At 35.4% G+C, this 25457-nt stretch overlaps 1 protein-coding gene across 1 annotated transcript in view; it reads left to right on the forward strand.

The window, feature by feature from the left end:
* Window positions 1-25457, forward strand: part of CWF19L2 (CWF19 like cell cycle control factor 2) — a 146564-nt gene that overhangs the window by 7169 nt on the left and 113938 nt on the right. Inside the window, exons 4-5 of the mRNA XM_057748615.1 lie at window positions 10504-10608; window positions 11551-11670. Coding sequence (XP_057604598.1) covers window positions 10504-10608; window positions 11551-11670 — 225 coding nt within the window. The remainder of the gene's footprint in view (window positions 1-10503; window positions 10609-11550; window positions 11671-25457) is intronic.

The raw sequence follows: 25457 nt of genomic DNA on the forward strand, positions 1-25457 counted from the left end.
TATTTTTTGTTTATTTGCAGCTAGTATATACATTTACAATGGATTTTTGTAAATACACCTTGTATCTTGTCACCTTGCTAAATTCACAAGTACTAGTGTTAGTAGCTTTTTTTAGTTGATTTCTTAGTATATGATTATGTTATTTGTGAATAAAGGCACTTTTTTCTTTCTAGTCTCTTTGCCTTTTATCTCATTTTAATTTTTTGTTGTTTTATTTCACTAGCTAGGACTTCATATAATGTTGAATAGAAGTGGTGAGAGTGGACATCCTTACCTGTTCCTTATCTTAAGTGGAAAGCATTTATCTTTCACCTTTAAGCGTGATGTTAGCTGTGGGCTTTTATGTATGCCCTTTTAGGCTGAGTAAATTCTCATCTATTTTAATTTTTTTCTGAGAGTTGGTATTTTGAATAAGCATTGGATTTTGTCAAATACTTTTACAGCATCTATTAATATAATCCTATGGTTTTCTCTTTCATTCTGTTAATATGGAGAATTACATTGGTTGATTTTTGAATGTTACAGCAACCTGAATTTCTGGGATAAACTATTTGGTCATTTTTGTTTATTTATAAAATATTTTATTTATATATATTTACATATACATTTTATTATATATATATATTTTTTCTGATGTTATTTGCCCACAATTGGTTGAGAATTTTTGTATCTGTATTTATGAAAGATATTGGGTTTTGGTGTAAGGGTAATGCTGGCCTTACATATGAATTAGGAAATATTCCCTGTTCTTCTGTTTGTAAAAGCATTTGTGCAAGATTGGTGTGATTTCTTCCTTAAATCATTGTTAAAACTTACTAGTCAAACTATTTGGGCCTGAAGTTCTTTGTGGGATGCTTAAAGCACAGATTTAATTTCTTTAATATCTGTATTAAATGTTTTCTCTTTATTATTGGGTTAGTTTTGGTAGTTAAGGTTTGCAAGGAATTTATTTCATCCAAATTGTTGAATTTGTCAGTTTTGTTTTTAATATTCCCTCATTGTCCTTTTAATGTCTGTTGAATCTTTAGTTATCTCCCCTCTTTCATTCCTGATTTTTGGCTGTTTCTATTTTCTGTTTCCTTGGTCAGTATAGTTTTAGGTTAATCAATTTTATTAATCTTTTCAAAGAATTGCCTTTTACTTTCATTGATTTTCTGTTTGTGTATTCTCTATTTTATTGATTTCCACTGTCTTTTTATTACTTCTTTCCTATTACCTATTTTGTATTTAATTTGCTCTTTTTCTAGCTTCCTGAAGTGGGTACCTAGGTCCTTGATTCTAAATCTTCCTTATTTTTTAATGGGTATTTAATCTACAAATTTTTCTCTCAGCACTGTTGTATCTCCATCTAACTAATTTTGATGTGTTATCTTTTCATTGTTATCCTTTTCAAAATATTTTCTAATTGGTTTTGTTACTTTTTTTTAACCTTACAGACTATATATGTAACCTGTAATTTTAGAATTTTCCAGGTATTTGTGGATTTAACCAGTTTTGTTTTTGAGTTTGAATTTAATTCTGTCGTTGTCAGAGAACATACTCTGTATAATTTAGTTTTTTTAAAAAAAATTATGGAGACTAATTTTATGGCCTAGCTTATGCTCTATCTTGGTGAAAATTCCTTGTGTAATTGAAATGAATGTATAATCAGCTGTTGTGAGTTGTAGTGTTCTATGAATATCAACTCAGTAAAGTTTATTTATAGTGCTAAGTCATGTGTATTCTTAATGATTTTCTGTTTTCCTTTTCTGTCAGTTACTGAGAGAACAGTAGTAAAATCTTTAATTGTGTTGTAGATTTGTCTTTTTCTTCTTTTGGTTTTGTCAGTTTTTGCCTCATGTATTTTGAAGTTTTGTTAGGTGCATACACATTTAGGATTGTTGTATCTACTTGATGAATTGATGTTTATGATATCATGAACTGTTTCTCTTTATCTCTGATAATATTCTTCTTTAAGGTCTACTTTTGTCTCATATTAATAAATAAAGCCTTTTTGTTTTCATGGTGTATCTTTTTTTATTCTTTTAGTTTTAATATATCTTTATTTTATATTGAAAGTATGTTTCTTGTGCACAGTCTATATTTGGGGCTTTGCTTTTTATCTAGCTTATCAATTTCTTCCTTTTAAATTAGAGGATTTTCTCCACTATGTAATATGATAGCCATACTGACTTTTAAATTTTTAGTTAAAATTTATTGAAGTCTTTTTTTTTTTTAAAGTTTTATCAGGTTGAAAGTTCATTTCTCCAGTCTCACTAGCCAAATTTTTTAAGTGTTCGCAGACACATATGGATAGTTTAGTGGCTTCCATATTGCGTGGTGTAGGTATAGAAAGATCCTATTAGATAGTGCTGGTTTAGATTATTTATGTTTTATGTAATTTCAGGTATGTTTGAGTTTATCTGCCATCTTTCTATTCTCTTTTCTATTTGTCCCATTTGTTTTGTATTCCTTTTTCTCTTCTTTTTCCTAGCTTCATATGGATTGTTTTTTTAGTATTCTTATTTATTTATTCATTCATTCTGGTTTTTTTTAGTTGAATGAAAGATTTTTAAAATTCTATAGTGCCTTATGCTTTTCAAAAGTTTCACAGACATGATTTCATATAATCCCATAATAACCCTTAATTTTAATCCCCTATGCCTATATTGCCCCTTCTCCCTTCCTCTCCCTACTGGTAACCAGTAGTTTATTCTCTATATCTGTGATTCTGCTTCTTTTTTGTTTTATTCACTAGTTTGTTGTATTTTTTTTAGGTACCACATATAAGGGATATCATGGAGTATTTGTCTTTCTCTGACTTACTTAGCATAATAATCTCCAGGTCTATCCATGTTGCTGCAAATGGCAAAATTTCATTCTTTTTTATGGCTGAGTATTATTCTATTGTATATATTTGCCATATCTTCCTTATCCATTTATCTGTTGATGGACATTTAGGTTGCTTCCATACCATGGCAATTGTGAATAATGCTGCTGTGAATATTGGAGTGCATGTATCTTTTCGAATTAGTGGGTTTTTTTGGGGTGGGTGGGTGGGTATATACGTGGGAGTGGAATTGCTAGGTCATGTGGTAGTTGTATTTTTAGTTTTTTGAGAAACCTCCATACTCTTTTCCACAGTGGCTGCACCATTTTACATTCCCGTCAGCAGTATAGTAGGTTTCCCTTTTCTTCACATCCTCATTGTTTGTCATTTGTATTCTTTTTGATGATAGCCATTCTGACAGGTGTGAAGTGATATCTCGTGGTTTTGATTTGCATTTCCCTGATGATTAATGATGTTGAGCATCTTTTCATGTGCCTGTTAGCCATCTTCATTTCCTCTTTGGAAAATGCCTTTTCGGTTCTTCTGCCCATTTTTTAATGGGTTATTTGATTTTTTTTTTGATGGTGAGTTGTATGAGCTGCTTCTGTATGTTGGGTATTAACCCCTTATTGGTCATAGCATTTACAAATATTTTCTCCCATTTAGTAGGTTGTGTTTTCATTTTATCGGTGGTTTCCTTTGTTGTGCCAAAGATTTTAAGTTTAATTAGGTCCCATTTGTTTATTTTTGCTTCTGTTTCCTTTGCTTTAGGAGATGGATCCAAAAATATATTGCTGTGATATCTATCAAAGAGTGTTCTGCCTATGTTTCCTTCTAGGAGTTTATAGTATAGGTCTTACATTTAGGTCTTTAATCCACTTTGAGTTTATTTTTGTATATGGTGTTAGAGAATGTTCCAATTTTATTCTTTTATGTGTAGCCATCCAGTTTTCCCAGAACGACTTATTGAAGGGACTGTCTTCTCAATTGTATATTCTTGCCTCATTTGTCATAGATTAATTGACCATAGATGTGTGGGTTTATTTCTGGGCTCTGTATCCTGTTCCATTGATCTATGTGTCTTTTTCTTTGGTGCCAATACCATACTGTTTTGATTACTGTAGCTTTGTGGTATAATCTGAAGTCTGGGAGCATCATTCCTCCAGTTCTGCTGGTCTTTTCAAGATAGCTTTTGGTATTTGATGTCTTTTGTGTTTCCATACAAATTTTAAAATTATTTGTTCTAGTTCTGTGAAAAATGCCATTGGTAATTTGATAGGGATTGCATTGAATCTGTAGATTGCATTGGGTAGTATGGTCGTTTTAACAATATTAATTCTTTCCATCCAAGAACATGGTATATCTTTCCATCTATTTGTGTCTTCTTCAGTTTCTTTCATCAGTGTCTTATATTTTTTCTAGTACAGATCTTTTACTTTGTTAGGTAGGCTTATTCCTAGATATTTTATTCTTTTTGATGTGGTGACAAATGGGATAGTTTCTTATATTTTCTTTCTGATAGTTCACTGTTATTGTATAGAAATGCAACAGATTTGTGTATATTAATATTGTATCCTGCAGCGTTACCAAATTCATAGATGAGCTCTAGTAGTTTTCTGGTAGCGTCTTTAGGATTTTCTGTGTATAGTGTCATGTCATCTCCAAACAGTGACAGTTTTACTTCTTCAGTTCCAATTTGGGTCCTTTAATTTCTTTTTCTTGTCCAGTTGTATCTAGGACTTCTAAAACTGTTGAATAAAAGTGGCAAAAGTGGACATCCTTGTCTTGGTCCTGATCTTATAGGAAATGCTTTCAGCTTTTCACTATTGAGCATGAGGTTAGCTGTGGGTTTGTCATGTATGGCCTTTATTATGTTGAGGTATGTCCCCTTCATGCCCACTTTCTGGAGAATTTTGATCATAAATGGATGTTGAACTTTATCAAAAGATTTTTCTGCATCTACTGAGATGATCATATGGTTTTAATTCTTCACTTTGTTAATGTGGTGTATCACATTGATTTGCAAATATTGAAAAATCCTTGGATCCCTGGGGTAATCCTACTCGACAGTGGTAAATGATCCTTTTAATGCATTGTTTGATTTAGTTTGCTAATATTCTGTTGAGGATTTTTGCATCTATGTTCAGCAGTGATATTGGCCTGTAATTTTTTTTTTTTTGATATCTTTGTCTGGTTTTGGTATCAGGGTGATTCCGCCATTATAGAATGAGTTTGGACGTGTTCCTTCCTCTGCAGTTTTTTTGGAATATTTGAGAAAGATAAATGTTAACCTCTTTTCTAAATGTTTGGTAGAATTCACTTATGAAGCCATCTGGTCCTGGACTTTTGTCTGTTGGGAGTTTGATTTTTTGTTTGTTTGTTTTTTTTTTTTTTACTGATTCAGTTTCATTACTGGTAATTGGTCTATTCATATTTTTCTATTCATGGTTCAATCTTGGGAGATTGTACCTTTCTAAGAATTTGTCTGTTTCTTCTAGGTTTTCCATTTTGTTGGCATATAGTTGTTCTTAGTAGTCTTTTGTGATCTTTTGTATTTCTGTGGTGTTTGTTGTAACTTTTCCTTTCTCATTCCTGATTGGACCATGTCTCTTTTTTTATTGATGAATGTGGATAAAGGTTTATTAATTTTGTTTATATTTTTAAAGAAAAGTCTTTAGTTTCATTGATCTTTTCTGTTGCTTTTTTCAGTCTCTATTTCATTTATTTCTGCTCTGATCTTTATGGTTTCTTTCCTTTTAATAACTTTGAGTTTTGTTTCTTCTTCTTTTGCTTGTTTCTTCAGGTGTAAAGTTAGGTTCTTTGAGTTTTTTCTTGTTTCCCAACATAAGCTTGTATTACTATAAGGTTCCCTCTTAGAATTGCTTTTTCTGGTCCTGTATGTTTTAAATCATCATGTTTTCAGTTTTATTTGTCTCTAGGTATTTTTATTTCCTCTTTGATTTCTTCAGTGACCCATTGGTTTTTTAGTAGCATATACTTTAGCCTCCACATGTTTGTGTTTTTTGTAGTTTTTTTCTTGTACTTGATTTCTAGTCTCACAGCATTGGCAGAGATGCTTGATATGGTTGCAATTTTCTTAAATTTACTGGGGCTTATTTTGTGACAATTCTCTAAGTGATTGCTTGTCTGAACATTTATTTTGTTTTGTCTTCATTTTTAAACAGTGTTTTTCCTTGATAGATAATTTTAGGTTTATAGTTCTTTTCCTGCGCTTTAAAATGTTGTTCCACTCTCTTTTGCTCTACATTGTTCCTAATGAGAGAAATTTGTAGTCATGTTTATCCCTTTCCCTTTGTATGTAATATTTTTTCCTGCTCTGAATGCTTTTAAAGTTTTTTCTTTACCTTTTTTTTAAAAAGCAAATCAATTATGATATGTCTTTATACTTTTTTTTTCTTTTTCATCTTTATTCTGCCTTGGGTTCATTGTGCTTTTTTGATTTATGAGTTCATAGTTTCCATCAACTTTGAAACTTTCTGGTTATTGTTCTGTGAAATGTTTTTTCTGTCCCTTCTTATTCTGCTGGTATCCTTAATACTGTCCCACAGGTCACTGAACCTCTATTTACTTTTCTTGTAGCCTTTTCTGTGCTCTAGTTTGGATAGGTTTTATTGCTGTGGCTTTAGGTTAAAGTTCACTAGCCTTTTCTTTTGTAACATCTAGTTAGCTGTTATCCCCATCCATTAAAGTTTTCATTTTAGTTATTGTATTTTTCATCATTAGAAGTTTCATTTGGGTCATTTTTATATCTTCAATTTGCCTCCTGTTTGTTAATGCTTTCCTTTCCTTGGTTGTATTTACAACAGCAGTGTCAAAGTCCTAGTTTGCTATGTCATTATCTCTTTATTTCTTGTTTTGTTTTGATTAACTGATTCTTTTTCTTGTCTTTGGTTCACATTTTCCTGCTTTAAATGTCTAGTAATTTCTAATCAGGTGTTAAACCTTGTGAAAGCTATAGTGTGACTACTGGGTTTGTTGTCTTCCTTTCAAGGGTGTTGAATTTTCTTTTGGCGGGGAGTAGGTTACTTGTATATTAGCTTAGTACTTTTTAAGGCTGGTGTTTACGTTTTGGTTGTGTGCATCTACAGTAACCATTACTACTAAGACATGCTAAGGCGTGATCTTAGTGGTTTCTCTGTTGATGGCCCTAGGTATTCAAGGAAATTTCTCTGTTCTGGTTGGTGGGAGCTAGAAAGTCTTCTAGTCCTTGTGGGCTCTGGGGATTTCTCTACTTATAGCACTCTAATAATTGTTCCTTCTATGGTAATTATTTTTTGTCTATCCTTGTAGACTTGTATGCTAAGCATGTTCAGTTTGGTATTCAGTTAAAGACTGCAGGGATCTCATATAGCTTTCTGGAGTTCTTTCTCTGTGTAGCTCCCTTTTCATGGATACTCTGTCTCAGCCATCACAAAGTTAAAATTCTGTTTTCTTAGCTTAGTGAGATTGTCATATTGGGCTTGAGTTACCGTGCCTTGTGCCATGGTCTAGAAAGTGCCACCAGGCAGAAAGCAGTAGCGTGTAGTTGTAGCACTCATCTCGTTTGTTTCCCTTTTCTCAGGGATCACAGTCTTGCACAACTGAGATTCAATGTCTAAAAACAGTTTCTTATATTTTCTATTTTTATGTCCATTTCTGTATATTTCTTGTCTGATGTGGCATTTATTTTTTCATGGTCAGTGCAGAAGTCCTCAAGTACCTTTTAGGAATATATGTATTTATATACATATTTTATATTTTACATATAAGACACATCTTGTATATATTATACATATATGAGCTTACATGTGTATGTTTTATATACATATAATATTTTATATATGTATATAAAATATGTACATTAACATATGTTTTTATTGATGGCACTTTTGTGTCTTGGTTCTATATTTAGGTTTTGACTGTTAGATGGAATTAGGAGTGTGGTTAATTATGATGTCTGTACATGAGAAGAAGAGTCCTGGGAGCTGTTTTAGGTCAAGAGGCACATTGATGGTTTATGAGTTTTTCAAGGTAGGTTGGAGGATTGAAACTAAAATTATCAAGAGAACCTAGGTCATAGCATGGGGAGAGAGGAACAGAAATCATGCTTAAGTGGTGAGGTGAGTGAATAATAGTGAAAATTAGCAACAAAATTAATAGAAAGGGAATGGAGGCTGGAGAGTTGTACAGAATGGTCCAGGTGTCATTGTTGTGTAAATGAAGAGTACCAATTGTATCACATATGCTTCTTTCATTCAGTGCCTGGTATTTAATGCTTGGATGCAGGCTGCTGCTTAAAGTTTCTGACTTGCGCTTTTGCAGAAGTGGATTCAATTAATTTTAGTCCACATTTATTGAATGCCAACTCTTTGCCAGACATTTTTATATACATGGGGAATGTAAATGTATAGAGTTCAAACTTTTGGGGAACTCATTTTCTAATTAAACAGACATATATTTTCAGTATGTAATCTCATGATGCCATGGCATTTCAGGGTATTAAGGGAAGGGGAATTTCATATGCAGGTTTATTGAGAAAATGATGCTTGAGTTGAGACTTAAAGGATAAGTAAGAATCAGTCTGGCACGTAGAGGTGTGTGTGCACAAGGAATTGTGAGAGCAAAGGATGGAAGTAAGAAATAACATGGTATAAAAGTGTGTGTGTGCACGCGCATGCATGTGTGTGTTTGTGTATGTATATATGTATGTATATACAAGTGTAAGCAACTTAATAGTATTAGATTATAAAACAAGAGGAGAGTGAATGGAGATGAAACTGTGAGAGTTGATAGGACTTTGTAAACCAAGAAATTTGATATATTCAGTAGGGAGTGAGTGTATCATTAAATTAGGTTCATTTGTATTTATTAGAGAACCCCAGAATAGCCATTGATTAATATAAAATATATAGAATATAAAAATAGTTAACTTTTTTTTCACATGAAAGAAATCAGGTAGGCAATTTGTGCTAGTGTGGTCTTCTGGGACCAAGGCTTCTAGTTTTGTTTCTCCATTGTCTTTATTTTTATTATTTTTTTAATAAATTTATTTTATTTATTTTTATTGTCTGTGTTGGGTCTTTGTTGCTGCGTGAGAGCTTTTTCTAGTTGCAGCGAGTGGGGGCTACTCTTTGTTGTGGTGCACAGGGTCCTCATTGCCGTGGCTTCTCCTGTTGTGGAGCGTGGGCTCTAGGTGCATGGGCTCTAGGCGCATGGGCTTCAGTAGTTGTGGCACATGGGCTCAATAGTTGTGGCTCACAGGCTTAGTTGCTCCATGGCATGTGGGATCTTCCTGGAGCAGGGATCGAACCCGTGTCCCCTGCATTGGCAGGCAGATTCTTAACCATTGCGCCACCTAGGAAGCCCTCCATTGTCTTTAAAAAGTGCCTCTTAGTCTAGATAACAGGAAAGGGGATTCCATCTTTTTTGTAACTTCCAGGAAGTCCTGCACAATACTTTCATTTCCACCTTGTTGGGGACTTGATTAAGGCTTTACTCTCCAGCAAGGGAGGCACATTATATCTCCAAATGATATTGGGTTCTATTGGTAAGAAAGAAGAGGAGTAACAAGTCTTTATGACAGGGAGTCAAAGAAGAGGAGTACTGTGGTCAGATGTGCCCTTTTTATTACTCTAAATGTATTTAGGGTGGTGGTTAAAGAATGAAAGGGAGCAGGAAAGACTGGGGTTCTGGAGACTAATTTGGTTTTTCCAGTTGTCTAGGTGAGAGATAAGCAGATCTGATCTAAGGCTGCTGCTTTAAGGATGGGGAGGAAGGGGTATATATTAGTTGGGACTCTTGGTTGCAGGTAACAGAAACCAAACTTAAGTTAGTTTAACCTCCCCCCACCAAAAGGGGGGGATTTATTATTAAAGCACAAAAATCTGATAGGACATGTAGGAATGCAGCTGGATTTTAGAAATAGCTGGAATTAGAGTCATGAATGCTTTTTATGAGTTCTTGCCATCTTCCTTTTTTTCCCCTCTGAATTCTATTTTTGTTTTTCTTGATATAGATAAATCTTTGCTGAATTCTATGCTTCATGACAGAAATGATCTCTGCCAATGCCTTTCCAGTTCTCTTTAGTTATAGAGTAAACCATTTAGCCTTGATTTCAAATTCTTGGAGAGTGACTGGGATTGAAATTAATTGGTTCAGGTGCCTACCTCTGAAACAATCAGCTGTGGCCAGGGATGAAGGTGAACTTCCATGATAATCATTTGGTGTTCACTATAGTTGAGAAATCTTTTGGAAATGACAATAGTAGGTTTAGATGGGAGGGGTAAGATGATCCTGAGATTTCTGACTCGGGTAAGTTGGTGATGCCAGGTAGCTCAATTCAAATATATAGAAGGAGGAACAAGTGTTATGAAAGTAGATGCTGGGTTTACTTTTTGTTCTTATTGAGTTCAGTATGGCATTTAAATATTGTAGGCAGTTGTTTAAATCACTGAAACTTTAGGTAGATAAATTAGAAAGATATCGATATGATTGTGGCAGTTTAAGCTATGAGAGTAGATTTAGTGTCCCAAGGGAAATGTTTAGAGATTAATAAGTATAGTGGGCAAAGACTGGAAACCCAAATAAGGTTGATATTTAAGAGTTGAGAAAAGGAGGAAGAGTGCAAACACACAGAGTTTTTATATGAAAGTATGTAAATTTGAGAATTTTACTTACATGCTAAATATTCTTAGAGCTCTGAAGATGAGTGGGTTGAGGCTGTCCAGACTTCTGGCAAGGAAAAGGCCTGGAAGGTGAAAGATGAAAAGTCAGAGAAAGAAGACAACCAAGTTATTCAGGTAAGCCACCTGATTTTAGACAAAGAAGTGTGAACTTACAAGAGTAGATGAATGTTAAAATGAAAGATGATTGTAATTTCTTCAGTAGAAAAATCAGACTTTGTAAACAGTATATTTTTACGAGTAATTTTAGCAGTAATGCTGTCTGCTGAGCCTTTGGACTCGCCTTCTTCTCTTGTGAGGAAGTTAGCATTTATCCCTATTTTAGTCCCTCAAAGGGTTTCCTACCTCTGGTTGTTGATAGGGAAGTGGCACTTTTCTTCTTATGAACTTGAAGCCTTGTATTGTTATGTCTATCTGACCTTTCTACAGTTAGTAGAGTTCAGTCACAGTTTTTCTTTACCTTCACTTCATTCCATAATCTTCTTAGCAATGCTTATAGTTCACAAATTTTGAGTTATTTTTCATATGCCTGAGGAAGAGTGCTATTTTTACACTGCTAGCAACAGTGAAGAAAGAAAGGTGAAAAGAACTAATGTTTGATTGCCTGTTGTGTATCAGGCATTGGGCTAGATTCCTTACGTCATTTTCTTGTTTAGTCCTTAAAACATTCCTGAAAGGTAGGTATTTTAAAACATTTTTTACAGGGGAGAGAAGAAGCCTTAGAGAGACTAAGAAACTTGTTTCAAGTTATACAGCCATGTGGGATTTAATTTAGGTTTGAGGTCTTCCAGAGTCTCTAATTTATTACTAAGTGTTTAGTGTTGTTCTAATCAGTTTATTTTATTTTTTTAAGGGCTTTATGAAAAACCTACATCTAACTTTATATTTCTTTAAGAACTTTTATTGAGATGCAGTTGACATACAATAAACTGCATATATTTAAAGTGTACAATTTGATATTTTTTTCAGATTAGTAATGTATATATGGCAATCCTAATCTCCCAGTTCATCCCACAGTTCTAATCAATTTAGATTGAAGTGACTTTTTTTTCTTAACAGAGGGATGAATGGATGACTGTTGATTTTATGTCTATTAAGACTGTGTCATCATTATCACTCAAAGCTGAAAAGGAAACTGTAAGGAAAACAGAGCAAGAGAAAACCCAAACACTTGAACAGGTAAGAGAATATTTCAAATATTTTAATTTTCTAATTTGCCTTGAACTGATACACATTTATATAAATGCAGTTTTACTAAGATATCATTTTTTGTGGTATTTAATAAAATCATTGGGAACAACTATGAAATGTGATACATGTTCTTTTAAAATAAGGTTTTTTGTAGGAAATGAGTTTAAATGTATATTATATTTATAAATCTAGGGCATATATGGTTGAGTATAGAATTTGGTTTACAGCTTGGATTTATAAGGACTTGAACTGTGTTACATATGTGGTCTGGAAATCTTCAAGGTGAGAATTTACTTTAAAATATTCTTGGGTTGGTAGTGCCTTGAAGTGATTGGCAGAAGTAAATACCAGTCCTTTCTAGAGTTTGATACTGTCAATTTAAGCTTCACAGGTCTCCCAGAAATAAGTTCTAAGGCATTTAAGGTCATAATCTAAAATCATAAAATACATGAAAATGTAATGATAGTCCACGAATGAGAGTCATCTGAAACCATAAATGACGGAATCAGACTCATAAAACCTTTATCTTTTGGAATATTTCATAGCTTTATATAGTAACAGTAGGTATAGAAAATACGAATAAGGGATAAAAGATTAATAAGAAGGCAGATTTGAAAAAGAGCCAGTATTAGAAATGAAAAATAATAGAGTTGAAATCAGAAACTCATAAAATGGTGAAACAACAAACTGAATACAGGTGAAGACAGAATTAGTGAACAAGAAGGTGGTCTTTAAGAATTTTACCTTGAATGCAGCATAGAGGCACAAATAAATGAAAAATATGAAAGAGTGATCATGAAGTCCTATGATCAATGTTTTTTGTTTTTGTTTTTCCCTCAGTTTGGTTTTAATTCTGAAAATGTTGGTGTGGTAAATTGTATTGGCTTTATAATTAAGTAGCTGCCCATTTGGAACTTTGGGGCCAGGGGTTTTTTGAACATCTTTACTAAGTTCTGTTTTGTCTCTGAGTTAGACCTGAAGAAGTTGGGACTCAAAGGGAAAGTACCAAAGGGGGCTAACCAGTGGGCAGTAGAGCAAGAAAGAGGAGGTGTATGAAGTCAGGAAGTTGATTTTACCCATTGTCATTACATGCTTGGTTCTGAAATCATGTCTGCTGTTTGTGGGCATGAATGGTCTGGTATGTTAGGGTCTCCCTGGCTTATGATCTTAGGTTTTGCACATATTCAGGCCTGTTCTCCATATCAGACAATAGAACATAGTAGACTCTTCAGTATCTTTGATAGATTGAAATAGTGATTAGTTTTTCTTAGAAATATTGTTACAGAAAACCATCTTTCCTTTCCTAAGAAACTGTAGTACTTTGTCATGCTTATCTTACCAACTTTCTAGCATTGAATACAGGCTTCCTAATTATATAATCTTTTCTTACAAATTCTTATATAAACTTCTCTGATTCAAGTAAGTCAGCATCTGCTGATCTGCTCATTTGCTTATGTAGTTTTTGTCTTTTGCATCTGTACCATCTTTTCCAATCCTGCTTGTAGTTTGAATGCCATTTGTTAGTTGTATGTCTTCACCTCTCTGCCTCGTTTATGTCATCTCTACTGGAACTGAGTTGATATGTGTAGTGAACTCAGGACAGCCCCTGGAACTAAGAACCATTTAAGGTTAAATATTATCATGGTTCAGGTCCTAATTTATTCTTTCCTGGGCAGTAACTGATGTCAGATTAACTTTTTCAAAGTACAGCTTTTGTCATGGAAATCATCAGTGATTCAGGTTAAGGAGAATGTGTCTTTGCCATTTCTAATATTTCCTTTTCTGTGGATGAAGCTCCACTAGTGATGTTTCATACCACCCTCCTTTCTCATTCTGTCCTTGAGGATATGAAGTACATTTTCTATTAGAAAGTTTACAAAGAATGAACTGGGCATACTTGGCTTAGCCCTGCCTTTCATGCTTATGGAACAGACAGACTGTCTGCAGAGATTGTGTGGGGAATGAGATGAAGTGGGGGTTGCTTCAGTGCATTTACACCTGGGAAAGTGCCTCATTGTGGGGTTCAGTTAACAGATGCACTTGATGTTCACTGAAAGAAAAATTCCAATTTAGCTTTCATTAGCAATAAAGGTAATTTTAGTCTTTTACTTCCTATGCTTTTTTTTTTTGTTTCTTAACTTGCTCAGCGTCTAGATTGAAAAGAAAGGTGCTATATTTATTACTCTCTTTTAAAGACCACAAAATGCTACCTACAAATAGAGTCCAAACACATTAGATTGGTCTCTTTCCTTTGGGTGATTTTGCACCTGAACCAAAATAGTTTAATTATAATCTGTTATATTTCTCTTCAAATTCCTGTCTCTGAATTTTTGTTCATCTGGATATTTCTAAGTCCATGCCCTCTATCTCTGTATGACTTCATCCTGTTTATCCTTCAGCACCTAATTTGGTATATATGTATGTTGAAATTCCTACTGTTTCTGTTGATCGAAATAAAATTCTTCTTCCTTTATGTTTCCATAGCACTTTATTTGTTCCTTTACTGTATGGTGCTTGTAGTTTTCTATAAAGCACTATAATTTAATAATTTTATCCTGTTTCCCTTATGAGATTATAAACTTTTTAGGAGACTATTGGTATTTCTTTATTTTTTGTATATTTGAAGTTGTAGAATATTATTCTTTTACCCATAAATTTATTTTGCTGCTCTCTAAATCCCCGGATTTAGTCCTGATGTATGATAACCTGTAGTAATTTTTGATTTTTGCTTAGGTAAGAACTCAGATTATTGTGTACAGAAGTAAATCATCTAGACTAATGAGTGAGACAAGCCAGTTTTCAAACATCCACATATTTTCTTCAGATGATGATTAGCATTTTTATTTTTATAATCAATCTTTTTTTTTTTTTTATAGTTGTGGCACATGGGCTTAGTTGCTCCATGGCATGTGGAATCTTCCCAGGGCAGGGCTCGAACCCGTGTCCCCTGCATTGGCAGGCGGATTCTTTACCACTGCACCACCTAGGAAGTCCTATAATCAATCTTTAAAAGTGTTATTGTGTTTTTAATTTCTGAGAAAACCATAATCCCAAAATATACATGTACCACAGTGTTCATTGCAGCACTGTTTACAATAGCCAGAACATGGAAGCAACCTAAATGCCCATCAACAGATGAATGGATAAAGAAGATGTGGCACATATATACAATGGAATGTTACTCAGCCATAAAAAAGGGATGAAATTTGAATTATTTGTAGTGAGGTGGATGGACCTAGAGTCTGTCATACAGAGTTAAGTAATTTTTTTACTTGAAGTATGTTTGATATACAATATTAGTTTCAGATGTACAACATAGTGATTCAATATTTTTATAGATTGTACTTCATTTAAAGTTATTATAAAATAGTGGCTATAATTCCCCATGCTGTACAATATATCCTTGTAGGTTATTTTATACATAGTAGTTTGTATATCTTAATCCGCTACCTCTGTTGAGCCCCTCGACCTTACCTTTCCTCATTGGTGCCACTAGTTTGTTCTGTATATCTGTGAGTCTCTTTCTGTTTTGTTATATTCATTCATTTTATTCCACATATAAGTAATAACTACAGTATTTGTCTTTCTCTGTCTGGCTTATTTCACTAAGCATAATACCCTGTAGGCCCATCCATTTTGTTGCAAATGGCAGAATTTCATTCTTTTTTTATGGTTGAGTAATATTTCAGTGTGTGTGTGTGTGTGTGTGTGTGTATCACAACTTGTTTATCCATTCATCTATCAATGGATACTTATGTTTCCTTATCTTGGCTGTTGTGAATACTTCTGCTGTGAATATTGGGATGCATATATCTTTCTGAATTAGTCTTTTCATTTTCTTTGAATGTTTACTCAGGAGTGGAATTTCTAGATCATATGGTAGTTCTATTTTTAGTTTTTTGAGGAATGTTCTTATTGTTTTCCATAGTGGCTGTACCAATTTACATTCCTACCAATAATGTACTAGGATTCCCTTTTCTCCACATCACCAACATGTTATTTGTGGTCTTTTTGATGATGGCCATTCTGACAGGTGTGAGGTGATATCTCATTGTGATTTTGATTTGCATTTCCCTGATCATTAGTGACGTTGAGCATCTTTTCATGTGCCTGTTGGCTGTCTGTATGTTTTCTTTGGAAAAATGTCTATTCAGGTTTCTGGCCATTTTTTAAATTGGGTTGTTTGTTTTTTTGATACTGAGTTGTATGAGCTGTTTATATATTTTGGCTATTAACCTCTTATCAGAAATATCATTTGCAAGTATTTTCTCCCATTTAGTAGGTTGTCTTTCCTTTTGTTGATGGTTTCCTTTGCTGTATCAAAGCTTTTAAGTTTAATTAGATCCCATTTATTTATTTTTAATTTTTTTTCCTTTACCTGAGGTGATCCAAAGAAATACTGCTGCAATTTATTGTAAAGAGTGTTTTGCCTACGTTTTCTTTGAGATTTCTGGTTTCTGTTCTTACATTTAGGTCTTTAATGCATTTTGAGTTTATTTTCTTGTATATGGTGTTAAAGAATGTTCTAATTTCATATTTTTACATGTAGCTCTCCATTTTCCTAGCAACACTTATTGAAGGGACTGTCTTTTTTTCTCCATTGTATATTGTTGCCTCCTTTATGGTGGATTAATTGACCTCAGTTGCATGGGTTCATTTCTTAGCTGCCTATTCTGTTCCATTGATCTATGTGTCTGTTTTGGTGCCAGTACCATACTGTTTGGATTACAGTAGCTTTGTAGTGATGTCTGAAGTGAGGGAGCATGATACCTCTAGTTTTGTTCTTTTTTCTCAAGATTGCCATGGCTGTTTCTGGTCTTTTGTGGTTCCATATAAATTTTAGGATTATTTATTCTAAATCTTTGAAAAATGTCTGGGGTATTTTGAGATGGATTGTTTCAGGTAGTGTGAACATTATGATAGTATTTTAACAATTCATGAACATGGTATCTCTTTCCATTTCTTTGTATTATCTTTAATTTCCTTCATCTTTGTCTTAGAGTTTTCAGAGTAAAGGTCCTTTACTTCCTTGGTTAAGTTTATTCTGAGGTATTTTATTCTTTTTTGTTGTGATTGTAAATGGGATTTTTTTCTTGAATTCTCTTTCTGGTAGTTCATCATTAGTATATAGAAAAACAACAGATTTCCGTATGTTAATCTTGTATTCTGAACTTTACTAAATTCATTTCTTAGTTCTAATTGTTTTGTGGTGAAGACTTTAGGTTTTCTATATATAGTATCATGTCATGGGCAAATAGTGACAGCTTTACTTCTTCCTTTCCAATTTTGATGCCTTTTATTTCTTTTCCTTGTCTGATTTATGTGGCTAGGTCTTCCAATAATGTTGAATGAAAGTGGAAAGAGTGGGCAACATTGTCTTATTCCTGATTTTAGAGGAAAAGCTTTCAGCTATTCATCAAGTATGATGTTAGCTGTGGATTTGTTATAAATGGCCTTTATTATGTTGAGATATTTTCCCGTTAAACCAACTTTGATGAGAATTTTTTATCATCAAAGGACATTAAATTTTGTAAAATGCTTTTTCTGTGTTTATTGAGATGATCATGTGATTCTTATCCTTCCTCTTGTTAGTGTGGTGTATCACATTGATTGGCCTGCAAATATTCAACCATCCCCACATCCCTGGAATAAATCCCACTTGATCATTGTGTATGATCCTTTTTATGTATTGTTGAATTTGAATTACTAATATTTTGTTGAGGATATTTACATCTTCATTCATCAGAGATATTGCCCTGTAATTTTTCTTTTTTTTGGTAGTGTCTTTGTCTTATGTTAGTATCAGGGTAATTAATGATGGCCTCATAGAATGAATTTGGGAATGTCCTCCCCTCTTCATTTTTTTGGATTAGTTTGAGAAGGTATAGGTATGAGCTCTTCTATATATGTTTGGTAGAATTCTCCCAGGAAGGGATTTGTTCTTGAACTTCTTTTTGCTGGGAGTTTTTAAAATTACAAATTCAGTTTTACTACTAGTGATGTTTCTGTTCATATGGTCTCTTTCTTTCTGATTCAGTCTTGTAACAAGGTTTTATGTTTCTAGAAGTTTGTTGATTTCTTCTAGGTTGTCCAATTTGTTGGCATATTAACTGTTCATAGTATTCTATTATGATATTTTTATATCTCCGTGATAGCAGTTGTTATATTTCCTCTTTCATTTTTATTTTGTTTATTTGGGTCTTCTCTCTTTTTTCTTGATGAATCTGCCTAAAGGCTTACCAATTTTGTTTATCCTTTTGAAAAATCGACTCGGTTTCATTGGTCTCTTCTATTTTTTTTTTTTGTGTTTTATTTATTTCCTCTCTGATCTTAATTGTTTTCTTCTCTTTGGTTTTGTTTGTTCTCTTTCTAATTCCATTAGATGGTAGGTTAGGTTGTTTATGAGATTTTTCTTGTTTCTTGAAGTAGGCCTTGTATAGCTATAAACTTCCCTTTAGAACTAGTTTTGCTGTGTACCATAGATCTTGGAAAGTTGTGTTTTTTATTTTCATTTGTCTCAAGGTTTTGTTTGATTTTCTCTGATTTTTTCATTGACCCATTGGTTTTTTTTAGTAGCATATTGTTGAGTCTCCACATTTTGTGTTTTTTCCTTTTTCTTCCTGTAATTGATTCTGTTTTCATGCCTTGTGGTTGGAAAAAATGGTTGATATAATTTCTGTTGTCTTAAATTAGTTGAGACTTGTTTTTTGGCCTGCTATGTGATCTATCCTGGAAAATGTTCTATATGTGCTTGAAAAGAATGTGTATTCTACTGTTTTTGGATGGAATGTCCTGTAGATATCAATTAAGTCCAACCAGTCTAACGTATCATTTAAGACGCTGTTTTCTTATTGTCTTTCTGTCTTGATGATCTGTTCATTGATGTAAGCAGGGTATTAAAATCCCCTGCTATTATTTGTTATTGTCAACTTCTCCTTTTATATCTGTTAATATTTGCTATATATATATTTAGATGCTCCTATATTAGGTGCATACATGTTAGTGAGTGTTACATCCTCTTCTTTGCATTGAAATCCTTATCATTAATAATGTCCTTTGTCTTTTTTTTATTGACTTTGTTTTAAATTTGTCTGAAATGAGTACTCCTACCCCTGTTTTCTAGTCATTTCCATTTGCATGACTTATTTTTTTCTATTCCCTCATTTTCAGTTTGTGTATGTATGTGTGTGTGTGTTTAAGTCTGAAGTGAATCTTGTAAGAAGCACTTAGATGGGTCTTGTTTTTTCTTTTAATCCAATCAGCTGCTCTATGTCTTTTGACTGGAACATTTAGTCCATTAACATTTAAAGTGATTATTGATATGTGTGTCCTTATTCCCATTTAGTTACCTGTTTTCTGGTTGTTTCTTTCAGTTTTTCTTTGTTCTTCTTTTAGTTCCTTTCCTTGTGGTTTGATGATTTTCTTTAGTGGTATGACTTTTTCTTTAGATTTTTGTGTGTATTATAGGTTTTTGACTTGTGGTTACCATATGGTTCATATATGTTGACCTATAACAATGTTTATGTGTTTTAAACTGGTAGTTGTTTAAGTTCACACAGATTCTAAATGATCTACATTTTTCTAATCCTCTTCACCACATTTTGTGTTTTCGATGTCATATTTTACATATTCCTGTTTTCCCTTAACTGTTTTTATAGTTATAGTTGATTTCACAATTTTTTTGTCTTAATCTTAGTAATAGCCTATTAAAATGACTGAGCCATAGCCTTTACTATATTATTTGCCTTTACTAGTGGGATTTTCCCTTTCCTATAGATTCTTACTTGTTGTAGCTTTTCCTTTTGCAGTTAGAGAAAACCCATTAACATTTTTTTAGGGTTGGGTTAGTACCCTCTGTGCTTCCTATAGCTGGATTTCTGTTTCCTTCTTCAGGTTCTGGCAGTTATCAGCCATAATTTCATCAAACACATTTTCGACCCGCCTCTCTCTCTTCTCCTTCTAGGACCCCTATAGTGTGAATGTTGGTATGCTGGATGTTGTCCTAGAGGTCCCTTAAACTGTTCTCATTTTTTTTTTTTTAATTTGTTTTTCTTTTTCTGTTCGGATTAAGTTAATTTTTATTCCATCTTCTTCTGTATCACTTAGTCTGCTGTTAGTTCTTTCTAATGTGTTTTGGATTTCAGTTAGTGTTCTCACTAACTGAATTTTTTTTTTAGTTTCTTTTAAAATTCTCACTCTGTTCATCTATTCTTTCCTCTAATTTAGTTAGTATTCTTATTACTGATGCTTTGATCTGTTTGTATATTAAATTGTTTCTTGCTGTTTGTTGTTTTTTTTTCAAGGTTTTTCTCTTGTTCTTTCAGTTGAAAAAAAGTCCTCTGTCTTCTCATTTTGCTTAACTTTTCTCTGTGTCTGTGAAATTAGGTGAAACATGTACCTGCTCTGATCTTGAAGGAGTGTCCTTGTGTGGGAGCATTTCTGTGCAGTCTCCATGTGCCCAGTGGCTTTGATGGGAGAACTGGATCTGACATGACCATGAGTCACATCTTTCCCTAGGGTGTACTGGCAGCTATCACCTTTGTAGGAGGTGAGACTGGACGATGGAGGGAAGAGTCAGAGCCAGGTGTGAGCCTGGAGTTCTTCTCTGCTCAGTCACCAACACCACCTTATTGGAGGTGGGGTAGGGCCCCAAGATCCTGGAGCAGAAGCCCTGTGGTTTGGGAGTGCGCTGGCTCCATTCCTTTTAAATGTGTACTCTTTTCGTTCCTAACACCAGAACTTTGCCCCAGAGAGGAACAGTACTGGAGCAAGAGGGGCTGGAGTGGGTGCTTGGCACAGGTCAGGTGTGGGCTGTGGTGATCTGGACCCCTGTCCGAGTTCTAGACCTCACTCAATGAGCTGCTTCCATAATCAGCTGCAGCAACTGCCCCCATCCCAGTCAGATGCCATCTGGGTCAGATTAGCTCTGTCCCTCAAAACCACATACTCCCCTCTGCCCTACAGCCTTTGCCCATTTGGAATTGCATAGCATAGCAAGAGGGGCTGAAATGGGCACTGGCTTGGGTTGGGGAGTGGGTTGTGGTGGTTCCAGCCCAGTTAGTGTTATGGACTGCTCCTGACACATTGCCTCTCCAAGCACTTGTAGTGGCTGCCCTCACTCTATTCAGATGCAGTTCCAGGTCCGAGCAGTGTTCATTTCTCACAACTGTATACTCTCCTTGGGTGCAGCAGCCCTTGCCCCAATGTGGAACTGTGCCACAGAGCAAGTGGGGCTGGAGTGGGCACTTGGCTCAGGCTGGGGGTATTGTAGGAAACTGGCCAGAATCCTGGGCAGTTTAAACCTACTTCTGCTGCATTGTTTTGAGAGTAATCATATTTGTGTGTGCTCTTCATGAGCAGAATCTAGGTTTCTTACAGTCCTCCAGCTACAGATCTATAGCACATATCTATAAAACCAGCCTATAGCATATAGAGATGCATACCAGTTATTCAGCCTTCTTTCATAAGTGGGACATCTCCCCAACCCAGTGTTTGGCCTCCTGTGGTGGGACTGTTTCCATTACCCTATACCAGCTGGAGCACCTTTAGTATTTATTATTTTTTAGAAGTTGAACTAAGGACTGACATTTTCTGCTTGCCCACAGAGCCCAGTAGTCATGTGGCTTCAGTACTACTTACTGTTGTGCATTTCTGTTCTGTTTCTGGTCCACAGAGATGAGTTTATCATGTTTTGCACTTAAGTATGTTTTAAATTTTGTATATTTTTTCTGTTTGTCCTGAGCAGGGTCAAACATGGCCACATGAATTGCACTTTAGTAAACCTCTTGACTAGAAGGTCTGACTGAGCATGTTTTAGAGATTGATTCATGTTGATATATTTTATTTCCATTTCATTCCTTTTAATCACTGTATAGTTTTTCATAATCTAGCTCTGCCATTCTGTAAATATCCATTCCTGTTGGATATTTTGTTGTTTTTCCCTCTTACAAACTATTACACACAGTGTTAAACTTCTCCATAGTGCATATTTAGAAGTGGAATTGCTAAGTTATAAGGTATGCACCTATTTTTTTTTACAAATACTTGCAAAGAGATTGTATCAATTTATTGTGCCCCAACAATGTATGTTTCTTAACCATACTTAGTGTCTGTATTGTCAAACTTTAGAATTTTGTCATGTTAAATAATGTGTGAGAAATGGTATTTCATGAATGAGTATGTGTTCCTCTGATTATTAGGAGAGATTATTTTCTCTTTTTTTTTGTCATTTAGATTTCTTATGGTATGAGCTGCTTCTTTGTGTTTTTTGTTGATTTTTGTTCTGGGGTTGTCTTTGTCTTACTGATAGTAGTTCTTTATATACTCAGTCTTGTGTCTTTTGTGTACTTTCAGATAGTATCTCATAATTTGTTTTACCTGTTGTCAGTTTGTAGTTTTACTCTGTTATCCTGTTGAGTATCTGATGTGTCTCTCTTTGAGTGTCCAAATAAGACCACTGGAAGAAATTTCTTGATTGTAGATACTGTGAGATTTTATAGTAGACTAAAAAGGGAGGTAACAGAATCTTTTTGTGTATACAGTATAAGAAACCAAGTCGTTACTATTTTGCTTATTCCTCTAAGTTAACCTTTAACTTAAAAATTTTTTTTTTTCTATTTTTTGGCCATGCTGCATGTCATGTGGGATCTTAGTTCCCAGACCAGGGATCAAACCTGTGCCCCCTGTAGTGGAAGTGCAGTGTCTTAACCACTAGACTGCCAAGAAAGTCCCTAACTTAAACTTTTTTTAAAAAAATTATTGGGGTATAGTAGTTTTACAGTGTTGTGTTAGTTTCTGCTATACAGTGAAGTAGAGTTCCCTGTGCTACTCCTGCTTTCCCCCCTTGGTGACCATATGTTTGTTCTCTACATCTTTGTCTCTATTTTTGCCTTGCAAACCAGTTCATTGGTACCATTCTGTAGATTCCACATATATGCATTAATATATGATATTTGTTTTTCTCATTCTGACTTCTCTCTGTATGACAGTCTCTAGGTCCATCCATCTAGGTCTAGAGACCATCTAGGTCTCTACAAGTGATCCAGTTTCATCCCTTTTTTGGCTGATTAATATTCCATTCTATATACGTACCACATCTTCTTTGTTTCTCAATGGACATTTAGATTGCTTCCATGACCTGGCTGTTGTAAATAGTGCTGCAGTGAACATTGGGGTGCATATGTCTTTTTGAATTATGGTTTTCTCTGGGTATATGCTGAGAGTTCCAGGGGCTGACTTGGCCGGGGGAGGGATAGAAGAACTGGAAAAACGTGACTTAACCTCACTTATTCTTTAAGACTGATTCTTTTTTTTTTTTTAAATAAATTTATTTATTTATTGGCTGCGTTAGGTCTTCGTTGCTGCACACGGGCTTTCTCTAGTTGCGGTGAGTAGGGGTTACTTTCATTATGGTGCACAGGCTCCTCATTGTAGTGGCTCCTCTTGTTGTGGAGCACGGGCCCTAGGTGCGTGAGCTTCAATAGTTGTGGCATATGGGCTCAATAGTTGTGGCTCACAGGCTCTAGAGCACAGGCTCAATAGTTGTGGTGCACAGGCTTAGTTGCTCTGTGGCATGTGGAATCTTCCCAGAGCAGGGCTTGAACCCATGTCCCCCCTGCATTGGCAGGCAGATTCTTAACCACTGCACCACCTAGGAAGTCCAAGACTGATTCTTATGACTCTCCCTTGTGATCTTGATTAACAACTAGGCTGCTGGTTACCTGGGACATCACAGACCATTGAGTAACGAAAGTCTTTATTCTGATAATTATCAATGATTGTAAATTCCTAAGAAAACGGTAAACTGTAAACAAAGGTTGATGCTATAAAACCTACTCACATAAGACCCCTTCTCGGATCTCTCCACCCTCTTCTAGTGTCTGTGCCAGAAGCTGTTTGTATTCTCTACCTAATAAACTGTGACTTTGCTACTCTAACCTGAGCAATGGCTTGTTATTGGTCCTGAGAAGAAATTCTTTTCCTTCAGAGATCACGAATCCATTACCTACATGGATGCTACGGCAACATTTTGAGGGCTCGTCTGGGATTGATGACAGAGTAAGGTCGCTCAGGCTTTTCTGATTTCAGCCCTTTCCTGTCTCTACTAACCTGTTCACTATAGTATGAGTGATTGAGAGAGTGAGATGTCAAATTGAGGATGGAGTGAGTGTGGAGTTCCGCTCCGCTGTTCTGTGAGTGTCTTCATACGGCTAAGGGCAGCCCAAGGGAACCTGTCAGGGGCTTATACTGACCTGCCAATGCTAAGAAGCACTCCACGTCCCTGAGAGGAGAGCAGCTGGATATGGATAAAGTGTTTGAGTCCCCTTTCTTCCTCCCCATCTGCCTCTTTCTTTTCTGGCCTCTTTGAACACTTTTCTGTGACCTGGGGAAATTATGGGACTAACCTAACACTCAGGCTATGCAAGGCTCAGGGCACCTGCTCTCCCTGCTGTTATTGCCATTTTCTGCTGATTCCCATATCAAGACAACACTCTTGGGGTACTCGGCCTCATCCCCATAGACATAAGATTCCATTTACGTTGTCTGTTGGTACACTGCCAGGAGAGGCGTGTTAAAGAGTTGGGAGGCACCCTAGCCCCAGGCACCACTCTGCAGCTAGAGATCACGCTATTAGCAACTAGTAGCCGAGTTATACTTAGGAGAGATTGTTCGCTTCAATGGCTATGTCTTGAGATTCTGTGGTTGGAGACCCTTATGACTTGTATGGACTTTCTCATAACCCTGAATGGGAGCCCCTTCATTTGGGCAGATTGGAAATGCAGTGGGATCCTTCCTTTAATTTCAGCATCCTGCAGCGGGCCTCCATATGTGCTTAAACTCTTGTTGAGGAAACTGCTGCAATACTCCTTTTGTTCTTTTTGCTGCATATGAATAAATGTCTTTGAGGATCCAGAAGAATTCCTTTTGGGATATCCCAGCCCTAAGTGGCTATCCCTACACCATTTCTTTTGTTATTACCTTACTTGGTACAAAACCCCCAGGATACAGCATTATGGAATTCAAAATTGACCCATTAAGGTATATCTCTTTCACAGAGATTTCCCACCTCTGCTGTTATGCCCCAGGAGGACAGTTTAGGTGCTCTCCCTTCAGCAATTAGCATTGGAAGCCTATCAGTGAACTACCCTGTTACATCCAGGATGGCATGTTAAGTGGAGAGGGAATACTATAAAGGTTTTATTGATGAAGAACTGGCAGCAAATTTGGGATGATGCTAGATCTGCCTCCAGCTCATCTCCGCCCTTACTTGTCGGTAGAACGAGTAGGGATGAGGGGCACCTGCGTTGGTAAAAAGTGGGCAGAATAACTCTGACTGGAGGGAGAAGCAAGCTTTAGGTAAAAGTCTGCCTCCACTCTCATCTGGGATTAGGAGGAATGCCTCCTGGAGGAACGTTGGCGCTGGACGCCACCTTTTTGTCTTACAGGTGGGAACTTTACAAAGTTCCAGTCCCACCCCTTTGGATTGCATCCTGAAAAACTAGGACAAGTTTGATCCACAGAGTCTAAAAAAAAAAAAGCACCTGATTTTCTTTTGTAATACTGCCTGGCCACAATACCCTTTGGGAGATGGTGAATGATGGCCCCAGGGAGGGACACTTAATTTATAATACAATCCTTCAACTTGATCTGTTTTGTAGGAGACAAGGAAAATGGGTAGAAGTTCCTTATGTAGTGCTGTTTTTTGCCCTAAGGGATAGACCTGAGATGTGTGACTAAAATAATATCATGGTGATGACTCCCCCCCCTCTCAGTTA

This window comes from Hippopotamus amphibius, chromosome 9 (assembly GCF_030028045.1).
Source record: "Hippopotamus amphibius kiboko isolate mHipAmp2 chromosome 9, mHipAmp2.hap2, whole genome shotgun sequence".
Taxonomy (NCBI): Eukaryota; Metazoa; Chordata; class Mammalia; order Artiodactyla; family Hippopotamidae; genus Hippopotamus; species Hippopotamus amphibius.